Below are 21,243 nucleotides of genomic sequence, written 5' to 3'. Positions count from 1 at the left end.
TTTGAACAATATTGGTAAATAAACAGTTTCTGGTCCCCATTGACTTCCATAGTAGGAAAAAAAATTCTATGTCCATCAACTATAGGTTTCCTGACATTCTTCAGAATATCTTCTTTTGTGTTCAACAGAAGAAAGAAATTCATACAGGTTTGGAACAACTCGAGGGTGAGTAAACAATGACAGATTATGAATAAAAAAATTTTTTTTACCATTTGTTTCTTATGCTCTAAACAATGTGATGACATGAAAAAAAAACTAAATTCAAAAAACTTTTTTTTCTGGGTCTCTGCAGGATAAATATTCCTTTTTGGGTGCAATATCCCTTTAAGAAGAGTTGTGTTATTACATTCCTGCCACCACATCACCACTTCTCAGGTCTTCTCCAGAATGTGTATAGGCTACATTTAATTTTCTTGTAGGCTATTATTAAAAGAAAAAGAGCACATTGTTTGTCAGGTTGCTCATCTAAATAGCAGGTGAGAGTTTGAGTTGCACATTAACGACTCATCCGACCAACAGCCCGTGACTCGGCATCCAATGACAAGCTAAACAGATCTTTATACAGCGAGCTGAAAGAAGGCTTTACTGTACGACAACATAGCGCTCATTCATCTGATCTCAGAGCGATTACAGCACAGCTCTACACACACACACACACACACACACACACACACTGCGGTTATAAATAGCGAGCTTTCTTTCTGCACACTTAGCATCTTGTAAAAGCAAGTCGAGCTCGTGTGGATCTTTGACATTTGCTAGAGTTTTCTCAGCTGTGGTGAAACACTCAAACACACTCCTCTTAAACCTGTCTGTTCGTGCACACACTCCAGATATACGTGTAGATCCACACACACTGAAGCAACTCGTGTTCTGTGGAGCTTACAAGCTTCTCCTCCATGCTTTCACAATATTTTTATAGATCGCACTAGCATAGATATAAGTGCATTCAAGATACAGCACCTGACCAATTAATACTAGCACTTACCTTTTATATGCTATAGCCTACTATTCTATTTGTTTTGTTTTTCTGATTAAAAAAAAAAAAAACTTGCTGAACTGAACTGATTGTTCCAGCACTTCTGTTGTCCTCTTGCTGGTCTGATTGCTATTGTTCTCCTCATTTGTAAGTCGCTTTGGATAAAACATCTGCAAAATGATTAAATATAAAATGTATGTGCAACGTATAGATCTAACCACTAACACTGAAGCAACCTCGTGTTCTGCTGCCTCTGCTTACAAAGCTTTTATACTCTTTTTTTAAACCTATAAATGCCATATATTGCGCGAGCAGGATTTAAAGAGGCACAACAGGGTCTCTGTGAGGTGATCTCATGAAATGCGTCTCTATATTGTGTTTATCCTGCAGTTTATAGCCTACGCGCATATGAGATTTACGTGCATATGATACGCAGTTTTCGCGTTTATATCCTGTGTTACGCACTTTATTGCGTGTAAAACACACACACACACACACACACACACACACACACCACTACTAAACATATCCATGCGAATCATATGCACGTACAAACTCATTTTCGCGTATAAATTGCACGATAAACACAATGCGTGCAATAGAGACGCATTTAGTGTGACCGGGGGGCTTTTGAGACACGAAGAGCTGGAAATGTCCACGAGACGGTAATGTCCACATGATGGGATGCAAGGGGAGCTGTGGTGCTCGGGTTATACACACGTGTTGTGGTGTTCCGGTCACCTGTCAGTTACGCATTCTGGTATTTTATTAGGGTTAAGCTACTGTGATATTTACAGAATTTCAACTCTCAGAGTGTCTCAGAGAATGACAATGCTGATAATCTTATATAAAATCACGCTGAAGTTTTGCCAACCACTGCAATTTAGTGTCTCGGATCTCATTTTTTAAATTGTTTTTAATGAGTGAGTGCTGGACACTTTTTACCCCAAAAACTGTTGATTTAATTACTTCAAACAAACCTGGAAATTATAAAATATAGGCTATTTTGGAGCAGAATCGGCTCGCTGCACCAAACATTTGTCTGTATAGGCTAAATATATAAATAATATGTATAAAGATGAATTTCATTGTTGCGTAGTCAATCATGCATGTTTAGAAAAGTGCTGCGGTGAGTTTTAGATCCACTAGATCCACTGCCATCTAGTGGATTACAATAAAAAAAAAAAATTAAAAAAAAATGTACCAACAAAAAAACAGCAGATTTGTGCCCCCGACGGGGAAAATCACATTGGGCTTTTTTCTTCTTGATCGGCCGTTGTGCATACCCGGCAACCCTGCATGTTGCAAAGCAGCTGTCGGAGTGTGTGAAGGGATATTACACACATCACACTCCTCTGAACTCTCTGGAGCCTGTCAGTGACTGTAAGAAATGCACAAACACACGTTAAACGACCCTAATGCAAAAAAAAAAAAAATAAAAAAAAAAAAAATTGCACACATGCAGATACGACTGTGTCTTCGAGGCATACAATTACATGAAAACATGTTTTGTGTCTTTATATATTGTCTCCCTCTCCTTTTTTTCTCACTGGCTGTAAGAAAACCTTTTTACACCATATTATAAATAATGAATGTCATTCTCTGTTAACTGACTGTTATTATGAATATTCTGTGATTAGATTGTATTTGGGCATATGAACTTTTGTTTACATATTTCAGGAGATGAACTCCATATCTAATGTCTTAGAAAGTTTTTCTTTGCTCACTTGAGGATATTAGGATATTTCTCTGTAAAAAATCTTTGGAATAATATGTGCTGTGAAAAGTGTAACTATCTCTTTAAGGTGTGCTTTTGTTTCTCTTTATTGTTAAGATAATGGACAGAATGCTTCATGGAAATGCAAAGCAAAAATGCTTTGTCTGAAACACACACTTTTCCTTTGATAAAGATAAGATCTCTCTCTTCTATCTTCTTTTCCCTGCTCTGACTTGTTGCATCCGTTCAGTTTGAAGGAAAAATGATTATCTAAAAATCGTATATAAAATCACACTGAAGTTTTGCCAACAACTGGAGTTCAGAGTCATCTCCAACGATTCACTGGGATATTGGCATATTCATGTTTAGCCTTTCCTGCATAGGACAATAATGCAAAAATCTCTTTCCAAAAATCTTTGTCCAAATCCCCACGTACAGCAAAACAACATCTTCGGTATTTGAAGAGAGAAACAGAAACAGTCTAAGCTTTTGAACAGACATTTCTGGTGTTAATGAGGGTTTGTTTAACATTACAAAATGTAAGTGTTGCCTGAAAAAGAACAAGAGATAAAAAAAGATCATAAGATTGAAGTTAAGGAATTACTTTGAGGAAAGATCTATAGCTTTTATAGTTAATTGACAAGTACAAGCTGATGTAAATTATAGATAATGACTCCAAAAGAACAGGGGATTTTCAAATCTACACCCACAAAAACCAATGTTACCACCACTAATATTTGGTTAAACACAGGAATAATAATATCTGCCTATCGGCTTGTAAAGTCGTGATGGAACAAATATTATTTGCCTGATTGGCGTTTGATTATCATGTCAAGTGAGGGGAATTTATATTCTTTGTGCAACATAATAAAAAATAACCCATTATAATAATAGATTCTGTCTCTGGATGCAGTAAACTGATTATTTTCAGACATATGCACTAATGCTACTTCCCACAACAGTACTAATGGATCTGGAACTTTATGTCTCGCACACGTCTATAATGTTCATCAAAACATTTCAATAAATATTCCTTCAATAAACTGCATGCCAGACTTCAGTCAAATATGATAACAAAAAGGTATTTTTAGGGTCCGTTGTGTCCAGACATGTTGAACATGTTGACTGTCAAAGAATCTGTGCAAGCGTTAGAATCGCGTTTGAGTTGAGCAAAACTCTGCTTTTGAGGATCCCGGCAAAGACTTTAGAAATACAAAGACAGTGAACGCAAATGAATGGGAGAAAGTGCAATGCTCAATATGGCGGAATAAGTCCCGCCTTCTAAATAAAAGAGCCAATCGCTGTGTGGTAAAATAATGGCGTCACTGCAGCGGCCGTCCGTTAGAAGCTCCGGCTGCGATATAAACAGTCAAAGTCATGTCATAGTTGTAGTCAGATTTCATTGGTCATTTTAAAAATGAAATTTAATTGTAAGCTTGGTGAACATGCAACTTTGGAGATTTTGATGTTTCCCCATTCGAAGAGAGCCATAATATCAGGATCTTAGAGAATATAAATGACTTATATTTTTTTTTTTTAATAACCCATGCTGAAGTGTCACACATGTTTAGACCCTGTATCTAATCCAGAGAATGAAAGTCTATGCTGCATGACGGATCTTATTTTACTGCATGGACATGTGGTTTGGTACAATAAACCCATTGAGATTCATCCTTTTCTTTCATTGCAAGCCAAGGTGAGTCAGATTCCTTCCTGGGGATGCATTAGCTTTCATGAGTAATGCAGTGGGAGAATTCTTTTCATTGTTCTTTTAAGCGTGTGGAAAATTATACATTATGACATATGACAGCACTTGACAAAAGGATACGATTTTATTTTGTTTGGAAATAAAACATTAATGCAGAAGTAATGCAATACATGAGCGCAGCTGGAATCATGAAATGCAGGAAATACCCTAACACTTTATATCGAGGAGAATATGAAATTAACCAAGTATTAGAAATGTTTCCAAGTGGACCATTAGCACAGAGTAGCCTAACCGAAACTGATAGGGCTTAAGGAACCTGCTTACTTGTTCATGCTCTGGGGGAAAAGGTATAAAGCCAATCTATAACTGTAAAAAGAAATGCATTACATACAAAGGGTTACTAAACCACATTCCCAGATCTCTTGCGTCTATGGGAGGCAGTCCATACAGCGGCTTTGTCCGATTCGTTTTAGTGAATCGGTTCGTTTAAATTAACCCGTTAAAAACGATTCACTTATTCGGCTGCAATCCTCGGTACTTAAAAGTGTTAGGCTAACGTTTACACGGGCTATTTAACTGTTCTTTTGTCAAAACAAAAACAACAACACATTTTATTTAAATACTAATATCCGCACGGTTATAGGTTGTTTCACATCTACAGGTTACATTTAAGTGTTTAGCCTACTTGTAGCCTATTGGTGATATAGACAAACATTTACATTAATATTCAAATTAGTGGTCAAGTGATGGGTTCCTTCCCAAATTCTAAATACAATCTTGATTTTCATTCTCAGCTATCCCTAACGAGCCAATCGGTTCAACAGCATCATGAATCGATTCAAACGAATGATTCATTTGCGAATCGGACCTCACTGTATGGCACTGAAGAGTAGCTAACTTCGGCGAAAGATGAGACAGTTCAGGTCTGTCTTCGAGGACAGACGGGTCGACAACGTCTTGGTGCTTAGAAATCATGCTATATGACCCGTTTACATCAGAATTTTGAAAATGAAGTGAATTGTAATACACGGTATCGGTGATACACAAATCGCGAACCTAATTTCCGAGCGCTCCTGTTATTCCTGATATCATGACATGCAGCGGTGTTATTTTGCGCTGTGAAAAGATTAAATTAGTGGTATCATCTGTTCTGATTTTCATTTTAACTAGTTCACACATAGGAACGAATGGTTTTAGATGCAATGCACGGCCGAATGGGAAGAAGTGCGATTCTTCTGACGCTTTTGACTACTTTTAGCGGATTTATCAACTCAACATACGGAACATGGAAGAGCAGTTTTCATGCGAATCGCGTGAATAACGTGGAGAAACCTTCCTCTCAGCCTCACATCATCTTCATCATGGTTGATGACCAAGGGTTTCGAGACGTGGGATATCATGGGTCCGAGATAAAGACTCCAACACTGGACAGACTCGCTTCAGCCGGAGTGAAACTGGAGAATTATTATGTTCAACCTCTGTGTAGCCCGTCCAGGAGCCAACTGATGACCGGCAGGTGGGAGATATCAAGATATCACACTTTATCTATCAAAAATAGGGGGTTCGTTTAGTTTATTTGCAATGTATGAAATTTATACAAGAAAAACAAGAAAATACAATCCATATACTGTGCAGGCAAAGACTCAGTCTAAACAACAGCAACAACATAAAAGGAACTATATAAATAATAGTATAAAGTCAGAATTGTGTGATATAAACTTGCAATTTCGTAAAATAAAGTTAGAATTGCGTGATATAAAGTCGCAAATTCGTAATATAAAGTCAGAGTTGTGTGATACAAAGTCAGAATTGCGTGTTGTAAAGTCAGAATTGTTTTATAAAGTCAGAATTGCGTGATATAAAATTGCAATTGCGTGATAAGTAGAGTTGTGTGATATAAAGTCAGATTTGCGTTATATAAACTCAGAATTGCGTGATATAAAGTCAGAGTTGCGTGATATAAAGTCAGAGTTGCGTGATATAAAGTCAGAGTTGTGTGATATAAAGTCAGAATTGCGTGATATAAAGTCAGATTTCTGTGATATAAAGTCAGAATTGCGTGATATAAAGTCAGAGTTGCGTGAAAAAAAAATACTTTTTTCTTCAGAATATCGAGTTTATATCACACAATTCTGACTTTATAACCCGCAAGTACGACTTTATATCATGCACTTCTGAGAACTGCGAGATGTAAACTTGCAATTGTGAGAAAAAAAGTCAGAATTGTGTGATATACAGTCAGAACTGCATGATATATAGTTGCAATTGCGTGTTATAAAGTCACAATTGCATGTTATAAAGACAGAATTGTGTTATATAAAGTCACAATTGCTTTATAAAGTCAGAGTTGCGTGATATAAAGTAGAGTTGTGTGATATAAAGTCAAAATTGCGTGATATAAAGTCAGAGTTGCGTGATATAAAGTCAGAGTTGCGTGATATCAAGTCAGAGTTGCGTGATATAAAGTCAGTTGCGTGAAAAAAAATAATTTTTTCCTCAGAATTGCGAGTTTATATCACACAATTCTGACTTTATAACTCGCAAGTACGACTTTATTTCATGCACTTCTGAGAACTGCGAGATGTAAACTTGCAATTGTGAGAAAAAAAGTCAGAATTGCGTGATATAAAGTCAGAATTGCGTGATATAAAGTCAGAATTGCGTGATATAAAGTCAGAGTTGTGTGATATAAAGTCAGAGTTGTGTGATTTAAAGTCAGAATTGCGTGATATAAAGTCAGAATTGCGTGATATAAAGTCAGAATTGCGTGATATAAAGTCAGATTTGCGTGATATAAAGTCAGATTTGTGTGATATAAAGTCAGAATTGCGTGATATAAAGTCAGAGTTGTGTGATTTAAAGTCAGAGTTGTGTGATATAAAGTCAGAATTGCGTGATTTAAAGTCAGAGTTGCGTGATATAAAAAAGACTTTTCCTCAGACTTTATAACTCGCAAGTACGACTTTATATCATGCACTTCTGAGAATTGCGAGATGTGAACTTGCAATTGTGAGAAAAAAAGTCAGAATTGTGTGATAAAAAAAGTGGCAAATACTTTTTTTTTTTTATTCTGTGGCAGAAACTAGCTTCTATAAAATGTAGGTTCATGTTGAAAGTCATTTTCTATTCCTGATCAAGTCACCTTTATTTCTACAGCACTTTATACACTACAGATAGTTTCATAGCAGCTTTACAGTGATAACAGGAAAATAATGATTCAACGATGCAAAGTGTTGGTGTTTTAGTGTGCATACTGAATGCCGGACTCCAGTGTTCCTACAGCGAAACATCTGGTACACGCCTCGGGAAACAGGATGGTTGCTAGGAATCTCTTTTGGCAATTTGCATGGAAGCAGTGAATGAATCAACCCCTCCCACACTCATTTACAATGAATGGCTTTCTGGCTGTAAGATGGGGATTTACTGGGGCAATGTACTCAAAATGTGTCAGTCACTTCATGGTGTGTGACCGTGTTGTGTGGTTTGATTAGATTGAGAACACTCAGGAACAGAGATTAACATCACACACATCAAAGAATATAACTCAGTTTTATTCTATAAGGAGCTCAACGCCTTCTGCTTGGTCTTTAAAAATGACTGGCATCGACTGAATGATACTCTTGTGGGAATGATTTGTAACTACTTTTCAAATTGATTGTTGTAAATGAACATCTCAGGGCAACTGTAGTGGGGTTTCAGAGCAGAATACGAGATGCATCAGTTTCACACCAGGACTTACTGCAGGCTTGTCTGGCATTTTAGGGAAACATAAGTTAATAGGGAAGAAATTATGAATATTTATTTGAAATATAAGATATTATGAAAATGTTGTCAAGTTATTGCTCTCATTACATGTTGCCCAAAAAACACATTAATTTGCAAATTAGAGACAATGAAAAGACACATTGTATTAAATGGGAAAACATTTTCTGGCCATGTTTACACACATATTGTGTAAAGTAAAATACTACATCAAACTAGATTTACATATTCTGTGGTGCCTGCTGTGGCAAAACCTGGCACTCAGTTGGCCCGGGTTTGCTAGGTAGGCATGGCTGGTTGCTAAGGTATCCTGGGTGGTTGCTAGAGTGTTGATAGGCAGTTTCTACGGTGTTCTAGGTGCAACTAGATGCAGAACACCTCTGCAACCACCCAAAACATCATAGCAAACACCTAACAACACCATAGCAACCACTCAGAACATCCTAGAAACCGCCTAGCAACACCCTGGAAACCACACAGAACGCCCTAGCAAACGCATAGAAACAGCCTAGCAACCAACCAGAACACCCTAGGTGTCAGCTAGGGCATTGCTAGCTGGTTGCTAAAGCATTGCTAGGCTATTGCTAGGGTGTTCTGGGGGGTTGCTAGGTGGTTTCTTGGATGTTCTGAGTGGTTGATATGTTGTTAGGCGTTTCTTAGGGTGTTTTGGGTGGTTGCAATGGTGTTGCTAACCAGTTGCTAGAGGTTTTTTTTTCCTGCTATGGCGTTGTATGCGGTTGCTAGGTGTCATAGGTAGTGGGTTTCATCCAGGTGCTCCGGTTTTCCAAACAATCCAAACACATGCTAAATTGTCCGTGATGTGAATGCATATGTAGGAGATGGCCCATAGTCTCACCAAGGGTCGGATTCGACTGAAATGCTTAATGAATGAATGATCATGTTGGCTACTAAGTTTTTTCCACTGAGGTCCACTTATAATGTTGTACTTTTCTGTAAAGTCAGTAAATCTCGACCAAAACCAGGATATTTTAAATGAAACCATATTCTGCCACCTTAGAAGTCATTATTGTGACCGATTCACGAAACATGCTAAAAATGGTTAAAAACGGAAATGGTACTTAAAAATTAATTACAGAAATTACAGAAAAAGAGGCTTATCTTGGCATCTGCATAGCCATCTCTTAAAACTAAAACAGCCATCTAAAATATGCTATATTTACTGGAAAGAGACAGGCATGGGTCATGTTTTAGTTGAAACTCTTTCTGCTTCTCTGATGGATGATGCCTTTAGATCAGAAGTCCAAAAACATCACATCTGCCCATATAAACAGTACGTTCAGTTCTTCGTTTTAGCTTTTACCCTTTTAAGGTATTACCACTACCATCTGATAAAAGGAATGAACTTCTCATAATCTTCCGCGTCTGAATGAGACAGTCCTGCTGAAATGTTGGTTGCCACATTACAATGAATAGGACTGCGGTTCCCTTTGGTTCCTTTGTACCTTATTTGCACACCTAATTTAGTTCATGAGCCAATGAGTTATTGAGAAAATCAGGTGGTATAGATAAGGAAGGTATTCCAAATGCATAGTTTTGTGGCTCTCCAGAACCAGCATTGGCATACACTGCCATAATGAACAAGCCTAAACTGTTAAGGGGAAAAAATAAAGAAGAAAAGGGGGGACTGGGGCTGAATGGCAAAAATTGTCAAAATTACAAATAAGCATAATAAAAGTATGCTATTCCTTGTGCACTATATTCATTTATACAAGCCTTCTAAATCCATTCAGTAGCTTTAAAGGCCCCATGAAATAAGAATTTAAGTTTTTTTAGCTTTTAGTATGAATATGTTAGCCTTAAAGGGTTAGTTCACCCAAAAATGAAAATTATGTCATTAATGACTCACCCTCATGTCGTTCTAAGCCCGTAAGACCTCCGTTCATCTTCAGAACACAGTTTAAGATATTTTAGATTCAGTCCGAGAGTTTTCTGTCCCTCCATTGAAAATCTATGTACGGTATACTGTCCTTGTCCAGAAAGGCAATAAAGACATCATCAAAGTAGTCCATGTGACCTCAGGGGGTTAGTTAGAATTTTTTGAAGCATCGAAAATACATTTTGTTCCAAAAATAACAAAAACGATGACTTTATTCAGCATTGTATTCTCTTCCGGTTCTGTTGTCAATCCGCGTTCACGAGGCCAGAGACGCTGCCGACGTAAGACGCTGCTGACGTGTATCTGGTGCGTCCGTGTATTCGGGTTCATAAATGCAAGTATGCGTTCAATAAATATGTCTGGTTAAAATAAAATGCAAGTCTTCCCCTGTGTCGAAATCCTTAGACATGTTTGCAAAGATTGTTTTGTTTACAGCGTGCGTCTCCCTCAGACTGTAAACGAAGCTCGGGCGCACCAGATAACACGTCAGCTCGTCTTACGTCAGCGGACTCATGAAAGCGGATTGACAACAGAACTGGAAGAGAATACAATGCTGAATAAAGTCGTTGTTTTTGTTATTTTTGGAACAAAATGTATTTTCGATGCTTCAAAAAATTCTAACTAACCCCCTGAGGTCACATGGACTACTTTGATGATGTCTTTATTGCCTTTCTGGACAAGGACAGTATACCGTACATAGATTTTCAATGGAGGGACAAAAAGCTCTCGGACTGAATCTAAAATATCTTAAACTGTGTTCTGAAGATGAACGGAGGTCTTACGGGCTTGGAACGACATGAGGGTGAGTCATTAATGACATAATTTTCATTTTTGGGTGAACTAACCCTTTAAGGTTATCAATAAGCTGTTGTGTTTCAGGACCATGTCCAAATGCGCATTTAGGAGATAATAGCATTAGATATAAGCATTCAAACGGAATGTTTATGACATCACCGCGGACTTCAGCTTCTCATCACATCTTCTGTCCAATCAAATGCTCTCTAGAATCTAAAGGTCCTCCCACTATGCTATAAACACCACCTGGCCAAAGCGACCGTTTTCACGTAATAGCACATCTAGTGGATGCATAACGCAAACCCAGTCAAACGTTTGACTGCAGTATCTTATGCGCCTTATAATCCGGTGTGCCCTATATACAGTTAATGTTCTAAAATAGGTCATTCATTGAAGGTGTGCCTTATTATCCGGTACGCCTTATAGTGCGGAAAATACAGGTATATATATGAACTAAATTAATAACTTTTGTACAACAAAAATGAACCATCACTGAACTTGCTTAAGCTAGACTGTGACGCTATTTTTTCTTCTAGATCTGACAACGAACTTGGTTGCATTATTTTCCTCTTATCTGTGTAAAGCTCCTTTGAAACAATCTGTATGGTAAACGCTCTATATGACACCCATTATCGTTTACGGATCACCACTAAACACTATGTCAAACGGATCGTGGCAAAATTGTGTAGTCTGAAGCCAGCATGAGTAACATCTGCCCTAGCTCTCATTGGGGTGTTTATGAGAATTCTTGTGAGAAAGTACCAATGTCCTATTTATCAACAAATTGTTCTTTTGAGTCAGATCCTGTCAAAACGTTGATCCAGTTAACTAAACATTCTCGAGTTGAACTCACTGACTCACGAATGAGTAAATGATGAGTTAATTGTCAATTTTGGGTGAACTAATGCTTTAAAGATGAATTTGAAGGATCTCAAATCTTAGGTTGAGTCTGCTGTTGTCAGACGAAAGGGCCTTGAGATGGTTAGTTTCTGGGTTACTGAAAAGAGAAAGGGTGTAATGAATGGCTGGTCTAGTGGGAACGAGGGAGTGTGTTTTAATGCTCTGTGGTCTGGGTTTGATTAGCTGTAGAGAGGAGTATGTTCCACTTATTGAAAGCAGATGTGGGAGTGATGTTGGAGCGAACAGCAGAACATGGGTCAGCAAGTCTTCCAGCACAGGCTGATTGGTGATTCGTGTTTCCTAGTGGCTTTGGTGACCAAAAAACATGTCTTGAGGGACATTTGGTTTTTGTTAAGAAGTGTTTTTAGTTTAATATTATTTATAAGCTACAATATTTGGAAATAAGTTTGATTTTATTTGATTCAAAGAAAGTGCTGAAATACACTCATTTATCAAGGATAACGCAAAAAGTTAAAAACGTGTTTCCATTGGGGGCCTTGATGAGAGAAAGTACCAATGTCCTATTTATCAAAAAACATTTCTATGTCAGATCCTGTCAATAAGTTGATCTAGTTCTTTAAACGTTCTTGAGTTGACCTCACTGACTCAATCATCCGGTTGTAGCATGAAAGACAGACCATCTAAATGTGTTTGGAAGAACATGAGAATGAGTAAATGATGAGTGAATCGTCACTTTTGGGTGAACTAATGCTTTAAAGATGAATTTGAAGGGAGTTACAGTATGAAGTCAAGTTACAGAATGAAGCTGTGGTTGGAACTGTGGTGGTGCATAAGTCCTGATGTTTTGAATTTGGCCTAATGCCATGTCCCGATCCCATTCACTTGATCTGCCATATAACATTACATATTACAACATTACAAGCACACTAGATGAGTTTACATGGACATCTTTTGTTTCAATCAGAATTAAATCATTTCCCTTCCCGAGCCCAAAACATAGGGCCCTATTTTAATGATCTAAGCGCATGGTCTAAAGCACATGGCGCAAGTGCACTTAGTGGGTGTCCGAATCCACTTTTACTAGTTTAACGTTGGGAAATGGTCGGCGCGCCCTGCACATGGTCTAAAAGGGTCGTCCCTATTCTCTTAATGAGTAATGGGTGTGTTTTGGGTGTACCAGGAATAATCAAATCAAAGTCTCATCTCACAATCCCCACTAAAAGCCAGTTGCGCCATGGCGGATTCGCTATTTACATGGCGGAATTTGCAAGCGGAAAGACTGAATGCGTCTCCAGAGAGCAAATGGATATGCTCGTGTGGGAGGTTAAAAGGTTAAAATGCAAGCAGACCATCTACGGGTCAAGCCGGAGTCCACCATTTATGTACACAATATTAATCTTTTACTCTGTAATCCTTTTTTTTTTTATATTTGGCTATTCGCATTCCTGTGTGTGTAACAAGCAAAGTGTAAGCTCGTTGTGGACCTGCCTATAGGCTCATATTATTAACGCGCACTTTAAATAAAAAATAAAAAAATATTGCACCATTGATTTAGATGTAGCAGTCTATTTCAGTTGCTCAAAATAGCAACGCGCCAACAATGCGCCTGAACACACCTCGTTTTCAGACTAGCTCGCCCATGGCCGAGCAACTTGATAATGATAATTGCGTCAGGCTGAATCTAGCAAAAAAACACTTACGTAGAGCCATTAAAGTAAACCAGTGTATCATCTCAGATGAGGATCAAATGTCTGTTTTATTCAGTGCTTGTCATGTTTGTTACTAATTTAGTGCATTTTTATGTCCTAGATATCAAATCCACACTGGCCTCCAGCATTCCATCATCCGGCCCACTCAGCCGAATTGCCTTCCTTTGGAGAACATCACCCTTCCGCAGAAACTGAGGAATGCTGGGTACTCTACTCATATGGTGGGAAAGTGGCACCTTGGGTTTTATAAGCGAGGTTGTATGCCTACGCAGCGTGGCTTTGACACCTTCTTTGGCTCTTTGTTGGGTACCGGCGACTACTACAGCCATTACAAATGTGACAGTCCGGGAATGTGTGGGTATGATCTTCACGAGGGGGAAGAAGCTGCCTGGGAGCAGGACCATGGCATCTACTCCACCATTATGTATACTCAAAAGGCTGTGAAAATCCTTGAATCTCACAATCCTAATCGGCCAATCTTCCTCTATTTGGCATACCAAGCAGTACACTCTCCCTTACAGGTTCCTGCTCGCTACCTCGAACGCTACAAGTCCATCCCAAACTTACATCGTCGTAAATATGCTGCAATGGTCAGCTGCTTGGATGAGGCCGTACGCAATCTAACTCTTGCTCTCAAGCAGTATGGATATTATGACAACATGGTTATGGTGTACTCCTCAGATAATGGTGGCCAACCAATGGCAGGAGGCAGCAATTGGCCACTAAGAGGCAGTAAAGGGTCTTACTGGGAGGGCGGTATACGGGCGGTAGGGTTCGTACATAGTCCTTTACTAGTCAAAAAGGGCACTAGAAGCAGGGCTCTCATTCATATTACTGATTGGTACCCAACACTGGTGATGCTTGGTGAAGGTACGCTAGATGAGAACCAGAGTCTTGATGGCTATGATGTCTGGGAAGCCATCAGTGAGGGACGTCCTTCACCTCGACTGGATATTCTCCACAACATAGACCCCATCTACGCCAAAGCCAAGAATGGCTCTTGGAAAGCAGGCTATGGGATCTGGAACACGGCCATCCGGGCGGCAATTCGTGTTGGTGACTGGAAGCTTCTTACTGGTGTGCCAGGATATAGTGACTGGATCCCACCGCAGACTTTCTCCACCCTGCTGTTGGCCAATCGTTGGCACAATGAGCGTGTGAACTGGGATCGAGGCAAGTCTATATGGCTCTTCAACATCACAGCTGATCCATATGAACGAGTGGATCTTTCCCGACGATACCCACATGTGGTGAAGAAGATGCTATTCAGGCTTCTACGGTACAACAAGACAGCTGTGCCGTGCCGCTACCCTCCCAAAGATTATCGTTCCAATCCTCAGTATAATGGGGGAGTCTGGGGCCCCTGGTACACAGATGATGATGAAGATGAGGATGATAACCTTCTCTTATATGATTTAGAACAGATGAAGAGTTGGAAGAAAGGAAAACGAAGAGGGAAATTCAAAAAGAAGACCTGAGGTCTATAGAATTGTTGGCTCCCATTTTGACATTCTTGGTACCGTTATGAACTCAGGGATGTAGTCTTTAACTTCCAGAAGTAATGTATAGATTTACCTCCAATTTCATGATCAAATGTCTTTTTTTTCATACTTCAAATATGTTCTATCCCAGTTCAATGTGCAGAGAACTATGGAGTGTAAACACTGTGGGATTTTCAAAGCTTAGCTCTTCTTTGTAAAGTCTGAAATGTCAAAGTCTGCCTCAAGGAGTTTTGGGTCAGGACAACCAGCGGCAGATTGTGGAAGAGTGGAAGAAAAGCATTGTTTTTGCAACTCCATTTGGTGCCTCTAAAGCAGGGCTATTCAATTAGCTTCATTCAAGGGCCAGATTATTAAATCGAAAAGTTGAGGTGGACTGATGGGTTTAGCTTATTTATCGAAACATTCTTTATTAGTTATTGAAACATAACAGTATCAATAAATAAGCTAAAGTAAACCTAAAACAAAAGTATTGTATTTACTTGGAAATGTGGTACTCAACAGTATGCAGATTTATAAGACCATAAATAAATAACTCATTTAAAGCAGTTTACAATTTTCCTTGGAACAAATATATGAATTATAAAAGCTCATAGCTATTGGTAAGAATTATATTTATTTATAATTAGTATAGGCTTAAATGAAAATATTCTGACAGTGAGACTTGGTAACCAAAGGTAAAACCTTGCATGGCTCACTCAATATCACTGTATAAAAAATGCCTAAAACAGGTAAAAACTAAAGAAACTGCCATAAATTCCTCTACCCACCTAATAAATCTAATACAATAACGTACATTCAAGGTAAATGTTTGTAAGGGTGGTGATTAGCTTCTAACTTCGTTCATGGCAAAATGTTTCTGCTGTATTCCTCATCAATCGTGTTGGGAATGTTGAGACTGTTTAATCCGATTTAAAACTAGTTAAATCATCGATTGATTTGTGGTTTGTCAGAGAGGTGTCGAATTGAATCGCTCCTCACTGGATGTCGCAACGCTGTTTAATAATAGTGTCCGGGATCGGGAGTAAACGCAACTCCTTTAAGCTTGCGTTCCGTTATCCACTGGACCGTGCTGCGTAGTTCAAAGAAAACAAGTAAAACAACTGAAAACAGTGCAATTTGTTCTTTATTTGTTGTTACAGACCGAAAAACCACTTCAGATGATTCAGTGACTGAACGGTCCGAACGAATCAAAATCGTTTCAGACCGTTATGCAAGTGCGTTTGGCCAATTCAAGGAAAGTAAAGAATAGAAACAATAGAATGATTCATTTACGAATGACTGGTATCGCTGGTTCAACAGCGATATCGACAGAAATACGGGACACACATAATAACTGCTGAAATATTCGCACGGAAAACGTTTCTCAGGTCCCCAACTGAATAGCCCTGCTCTAAAGGCGCACAAAAACAACAAACCTCCAATGAGAAGCAATGCATGCTGAGGAAGGAAACCACTTGAATTACTACTGCAAGTCCTAGAGCTTGAATTAAAAAAAAATTGGGTTGCATAAGAAATTGGTGCTATTGTCTTATCGAACATTTAAAATTAGACGATTTCGAATTCGAAAGAAACACACTTTAGGAAGCATTAAGTGAAGTATTTTTTAAATCACTGTGATGATCTCATTCGTTAAAATACCATTGTTATGTTTGTTGCTTTGACTGGTCTGGCACCAGTTAAACTTGAATGTAAGATCAATACATATTCGTTTTCTCAGTCTCCCTTTTTCACTTAATTTTGCTCTCTGGGAAACTTCAAGATTTTAGATTTGGTTTGATGTTTTTAAAAACACAATAATGGAATGCATATGGGCTTAAATATATAAACAAAGGATTGATTTTGCAACCTCTGGTACTGATTTTCAAGATATAAACTGAACTTTGCAATACACACGCACACTTACAACAAGTAACACAAAGATTTTGTTAATCACTTGATTTTAGTATCTGTGCCAGTGCACTGGTTATTCCTGCTGACAGTTTAGTAAATGTTAATTGAGTTTTGTGATGTTATTTGCATAATTTTCTCCTCCAGCACATCCCAAAGACTTTCAATGAATTTACTGATTTCAATGATCCTCCAAACCATTCTTTCATAGTTTGAGTCTGATGAATCTTGGCTTTGTGATCCTGGAATATGGCTATGATGTTCTTCCTACATGGTTGTTTTAGAAATAAAAAGCTATCAGAGTTAGAAGAACTGCTGCCAAACATAAAACTTGCTAGAAACATAATAATTACTACAATAATGATCCAATAATAGACTTTTAAAAATTTGCCTATTCAAATCTAAACAGCAACTTTTTTTTCTTTCTTTGGCCAGGCAGTGTATATTAGGGATGCACGATATATCGTCCGATAAATGTTAATTTTTAATGTTATCGTTATTATATTAAAGTCGATAAATAATGTATTATTTCCTTCAGCTGAGACACTTCAGATGCGCACTGTTCAACATGATGGTTTTGAATTGCTTGAAATATGATCACTTCAAAAAAGGAAAATACAGTTACAGTATGTGCTGTCATATCGCCTACATAAAATTATCATGAGAACGCCTCGGTTACGACTGTAACCTCGGTTCCCTGAAGAGGGAACGAGATGTTGCGTCGATTGACGCTAAGGAAACGCTTTGCGTGTTGATGTATTGAAGCAAATTCAAAATCAGTCCAATGGTGTGACGGGACGTCAGAGGCGGGTGACGTCATGAACCATGAAGTATATAAACCTGTTCAAACCCAGCTGCGACAGCTTCGTAAGGTCTGAACAAGTCGCTTACAGGCACGTAGGAGATATGGCAGGTGACGCAACGTCTCGTTCCCTCTTCAGGGAACCGACGTTACAGTCGTAACCGAGGTGTTCCCTTTCAAGGGAACTTGTGTTGCGTCGATTGACGCTAAGGGAACGTCTATACCAACGCCACCATAGCGAGAAGTGCCTGTCCAGTGTGAAATCACGGCGAGCAGCACTAGGACGAGAGCACTCGGAACCCTGGTGTAGAGTCCAAGTCCAGAGAATAGAACCTAACGAATGTGTGAGGTGAGGACCAGCCTGCCCCATCACAAACGTCCTGAAGAGGAACTCCTGACAATAAGGCCTTAGAGGCCGCCATACTCCTAGTTGAGTGAGACCGAACAGCCATAGGGGAAGGCTGTCCGATCGACTCATAAGCAAGTGAGATAGCCTCGACCACCCACATGCTCATTCTTTGCTTAGATGCAGGGGACCCCTTGTTAGGGGGTCCAAAACAGACAAATAACTGTTCGGATTTACGCCACAGGGCAGCTCTGTGGACATAAGCATCCAATGCCCTAACCGGGCATAGCAAACTGTGCTTTTCCTGGTCCGCATCCTGGACGGAGGAGGACCGAAAGCCTGCAAAACTATAGATCGGGCCACATTAGTGGGGACCTTGGGAACATAACCCGGCCTAGGATAAAGGAACACTTTAAACATGCCGGGCGCAAATTCCAGGCACGAGGGTGCAACCGACAGAGCCTGAAGATCTCCTATTCTCTTGAGAGACTAAATAGCGAGGAGGAACAGAGTTTTCAAAGTCAGAAATCTGGCCGGAACCTCCTCCAGGGGCTCAAAGGGAGCCTGGGAAAGGCCTTAGAGGACAATCGCCAGGTCCCAAGTCGGAACCCTCGTGCGCGCAGCAGGCCTCAGCCTCAAAGTGCCACGTACTGTAGGAAACGAGATACCAAGGGGTCTTTACACAAAGACATTCCACCCAAAGGAGTGTGGTAAGCATCTAAGGCCACCACGTAAACCTTTAAAGTGGACGGGGATAGACCTGCAGTGAACCGCTCCTGCAGGAACTCCAGCATTGTACCATCCGGGCAGTAAACTGGGTCCAGCTGACGGTCACTACTCCATGAAGTAAAAACCTTCCACTTCAGGGCATAAAGTTTCCTCGTGGAGGGAGCTCTAGATTGTAGAATGGTCTCCACAACCTCAGTTGAGAGACCTGACCCTATGAGCTGGGCCCCCTCAGAGGCCAAGCCCACAGGTTCCACAGTTCGGGACGAGGGTGAAATATAGAGCCCTCTGCTTGGGGCAGAAAGTCTCTCCTGACGGGAAGCTCCATAGGAGGCCCGTAGAGGAGAGACAATAGATCTGGGAACCGTACTCTGCCCGGCCACCGCGGGGCTAAAAGAAGTAGGCACAGATGGTCCCTGCGAACTCTCTCCAGAACTCCCGGGAGCAAAGCAATCGGGGAAAAAGCATACAAACGTAGCCTTGGCCACGTCTTTACCAACACATCAAGTCAGAGGGGAGCTGGATGCGTGAGGGAGAACCAGAGTGGACAGTGAGACGTCTCTCGAGAGGCAAACAGATCCAATTGAGCCTGGCCGAACTCCCTCCATATCTGTCCCACCACCTCGGGGTGGAACATCTAATCCCCGGGCCTCAGCCCCTGTCTCGACAGGATGTCTGCTCTTAGATGACTTATATAGGTGACCATCGATGTGCTGTCTGTGTGGACCCACACATGGTGGCTCCTGAGGTCTGGTAGGCCCCATAGACCCTAAGTCGAGCGTCCTTCCAGGATCGCTACCCAGCCCGTGAGGGAGGCATCTGTCGTTAGCATCCTGCGACGACAAGAAACTCTCAACACGGGGAACTGGGACAGGAACCAAGGTTTCTTCCACATAACCAGGGCACGTAGGCATCGCCACGTAACCCTGATCATGCGAAAGGGGTTGCCCCTCGGGGAAAACCCTTTGGTCCTGAGCCACCTCTGCGAGGGTCTCATGTACAGCAGGCCAAACGGTATCACACTGGACGCTGCTGCCATCAAACCCAACAGTCTCTGAAACTGTTTCACAGTGAGTGCCCGGCCTAGCATTATTCTTTTCACAGCGGACAGGATGGACTCTATGCGTGCCGGAGACAGGCACGCCCGCATCAACATAGAATTCCACACTACCCCTAAAAAAGTGGTCCTCTGTAATGTAGAACGCACACTCTTCTTGGCGTTTAGCCGTAACCCCAGCTCTTTCATGTCGGTGAGAACGACATCTCGATGCCGAACCGCCAACAGATGCGACTGAGCTAGAATCGACAAGTCGTCGATGTAGTTCATGATGCGAATACCCTGAGGACGCAGTGGCGCCAGAGCTGCATCTACGCATTTCGTGAAAGTGAGGGGTGATAGTGCTAGGTTGAACAGAAGATCTCGATATTGGTATGCTTTGCCCCCCAAAGCAAACCTCAGGAACTTCCCGTGATATGGAAGGATGGAAAAGTGGAAGTATGCGTCCTTGAGATCTTTCGTGACAGACCAGTCCTCGGATCTGATCTGTGGCACGATTTGTCTCAATATTTTGAACTTTAGTTACATGACGGAAACGTACAGAACTATTCAAATCAAAATAGGACGCAACCCCCCATTCTTCTCTGGAACGATGAAATACTGGCTGTAAAACCCCTATGGACCCTATGTCCAACAGGATTTTTACTTCTTGTTCCATTACCAGAACCTGCTCGGGGCTCACCACGTGGGATGAAAGCCCCTTTTGGTCTGCAGGACCCAACGAGAAGTATTTGGCATTAGCTTCCGCGCTGCCAAGAATTCAACTCGAATTCTACCAGCCTCTCGAGACTTGTTTCTGGATTTATTTTTTGTTGAGCAATCAGCCCATCGCCCTGTAATGGCGAACCAGCAGGGAATGTCTGAACTGACTGCCCTAGGACCCTTCTCGGAGAGGGCAGGCATCCCAGGGCCACTACGTTTCCGGGTGGCACCTGAGATATGTGCTCGCTGGAGACTGCTGCGCCCTGTAACACACAAGGTGGCAGGATTAGCACACCCGTCCCCCGAGGGCACCGTAAAATGAGGTGTTAACCGCTCTACTTCGGGGGGGAACTGCCCTCGATGGCCTGCGCCCTCAGACGTATGGCCTTTTCTTTGCAGCTTTCTTGGAAATAATGACGGTCCTCAGATCGGTCTTATCCCTTGAAGGCTGCTGTTGAGCGTGCTTTCCGTGTCCCCAGTCTTTTTGTGGGGGAACACGGGAAGCCACGCTCTTTTTTTGTGTGGCACGGTGTGAGGAGCTGTTTTTAAAAGTTTGGGGCTGCTCCCGCTCAGCGAGAAGTTTTTGGAAGGCAGCTGCTTGTATGGCTGATTCCTGAACCCTCTCGATGACCGTGTTCACTGCGTCACCGAAGAGGCCAGATAAAGAGATAGGAAAATCCATAAAAAATATTTTCTTGTTTTCTTTAATATTACTCAAATTGAGCCAGAAATGTCTCTCAGTGGCCACCAGGGCTGCCATAGACCGGCTGATAGAAGTAGCCGTCTAGAGACA

The 21,243-nt window shown here is 40.7% G+C and overlaps 1 protein-coding gene and 1 long non-coding RNA gene across 2 annotated transcripts; both read left to right on the top strand.

Moving 5' to 3' along the window:
- Positions 1-5,316: 5,316 nt before the first annotated feature.
- arsj (arylsulfatase family, member J) lies at positions 5,317-15,922 on the top strand. The gene is made up of 2 exons (XM_077201481.1): positions 5,317-5,920; positions 13,529-15,922. Exons 1-2 carry the CDS (start codon positions 5,592-5,594, stop codon positions 14,904-14,906), a joined length of 1,707 nt encoding a protein of 568 aa, XP_077057596.1. The 5' UTR covers positions 5,317-5,591; the 3' UTR covers positions 14,907-15,922.
- A 49-nt stretch (positions 15,923-15,971) lies between these two features.
- Positions 15,972-16,771, top strand: LOC143710566 (uncharacterized). The gene is made up of 2 exons (XR_013194591.1): positions 15,972-16,106; positions 16,298-16,771. It is a non-coding gene; the product is annotated as an uncharacterized LOC143710566 (long non-coding RNA).
- The last annotated feature ends 4,472 nt before the right edge of the window (positions 16,772-21,243 follow it).

Source organism: Siphateles boraxobius, unplaced genomic scaffold (assembly GCF_051911475.1).
Source record: "Siphateles boraxobius isolate OS27281-9 unplaced genomic scaffold, OSU_SipBor_1 48, whole genome shotgun sequence".
NCBI classification, from domain to species: domain Eukaryota; kingdom Metazoa; phylum Chordata; class Actinopteri; order Cypriniformes; family Leuciscidae; genus Siphateles; species Siphateles boraxobius.
This window is presented reverse-complemented; position numbering and strand designations above follow the sequence as displayed.

What these genes read in the sequence shown, in the direction of transcription:
- arsj (XM_077201481.1), top strand. Translation starts at nt 5,592, where the DNA reads ATGGTTTTAGATGCAATGCACGGCCGAATGGGAAGAAGTGCGATTCTT. An exon ending in AGCCAACTGATGACCGGCAG is followed by an intron (nt 5,921 to 13,528) that starts GTGGGAGATATC and finishes TTTATGTCCTAG; the next exon opens with ATATCAAATCCACACTGGCC.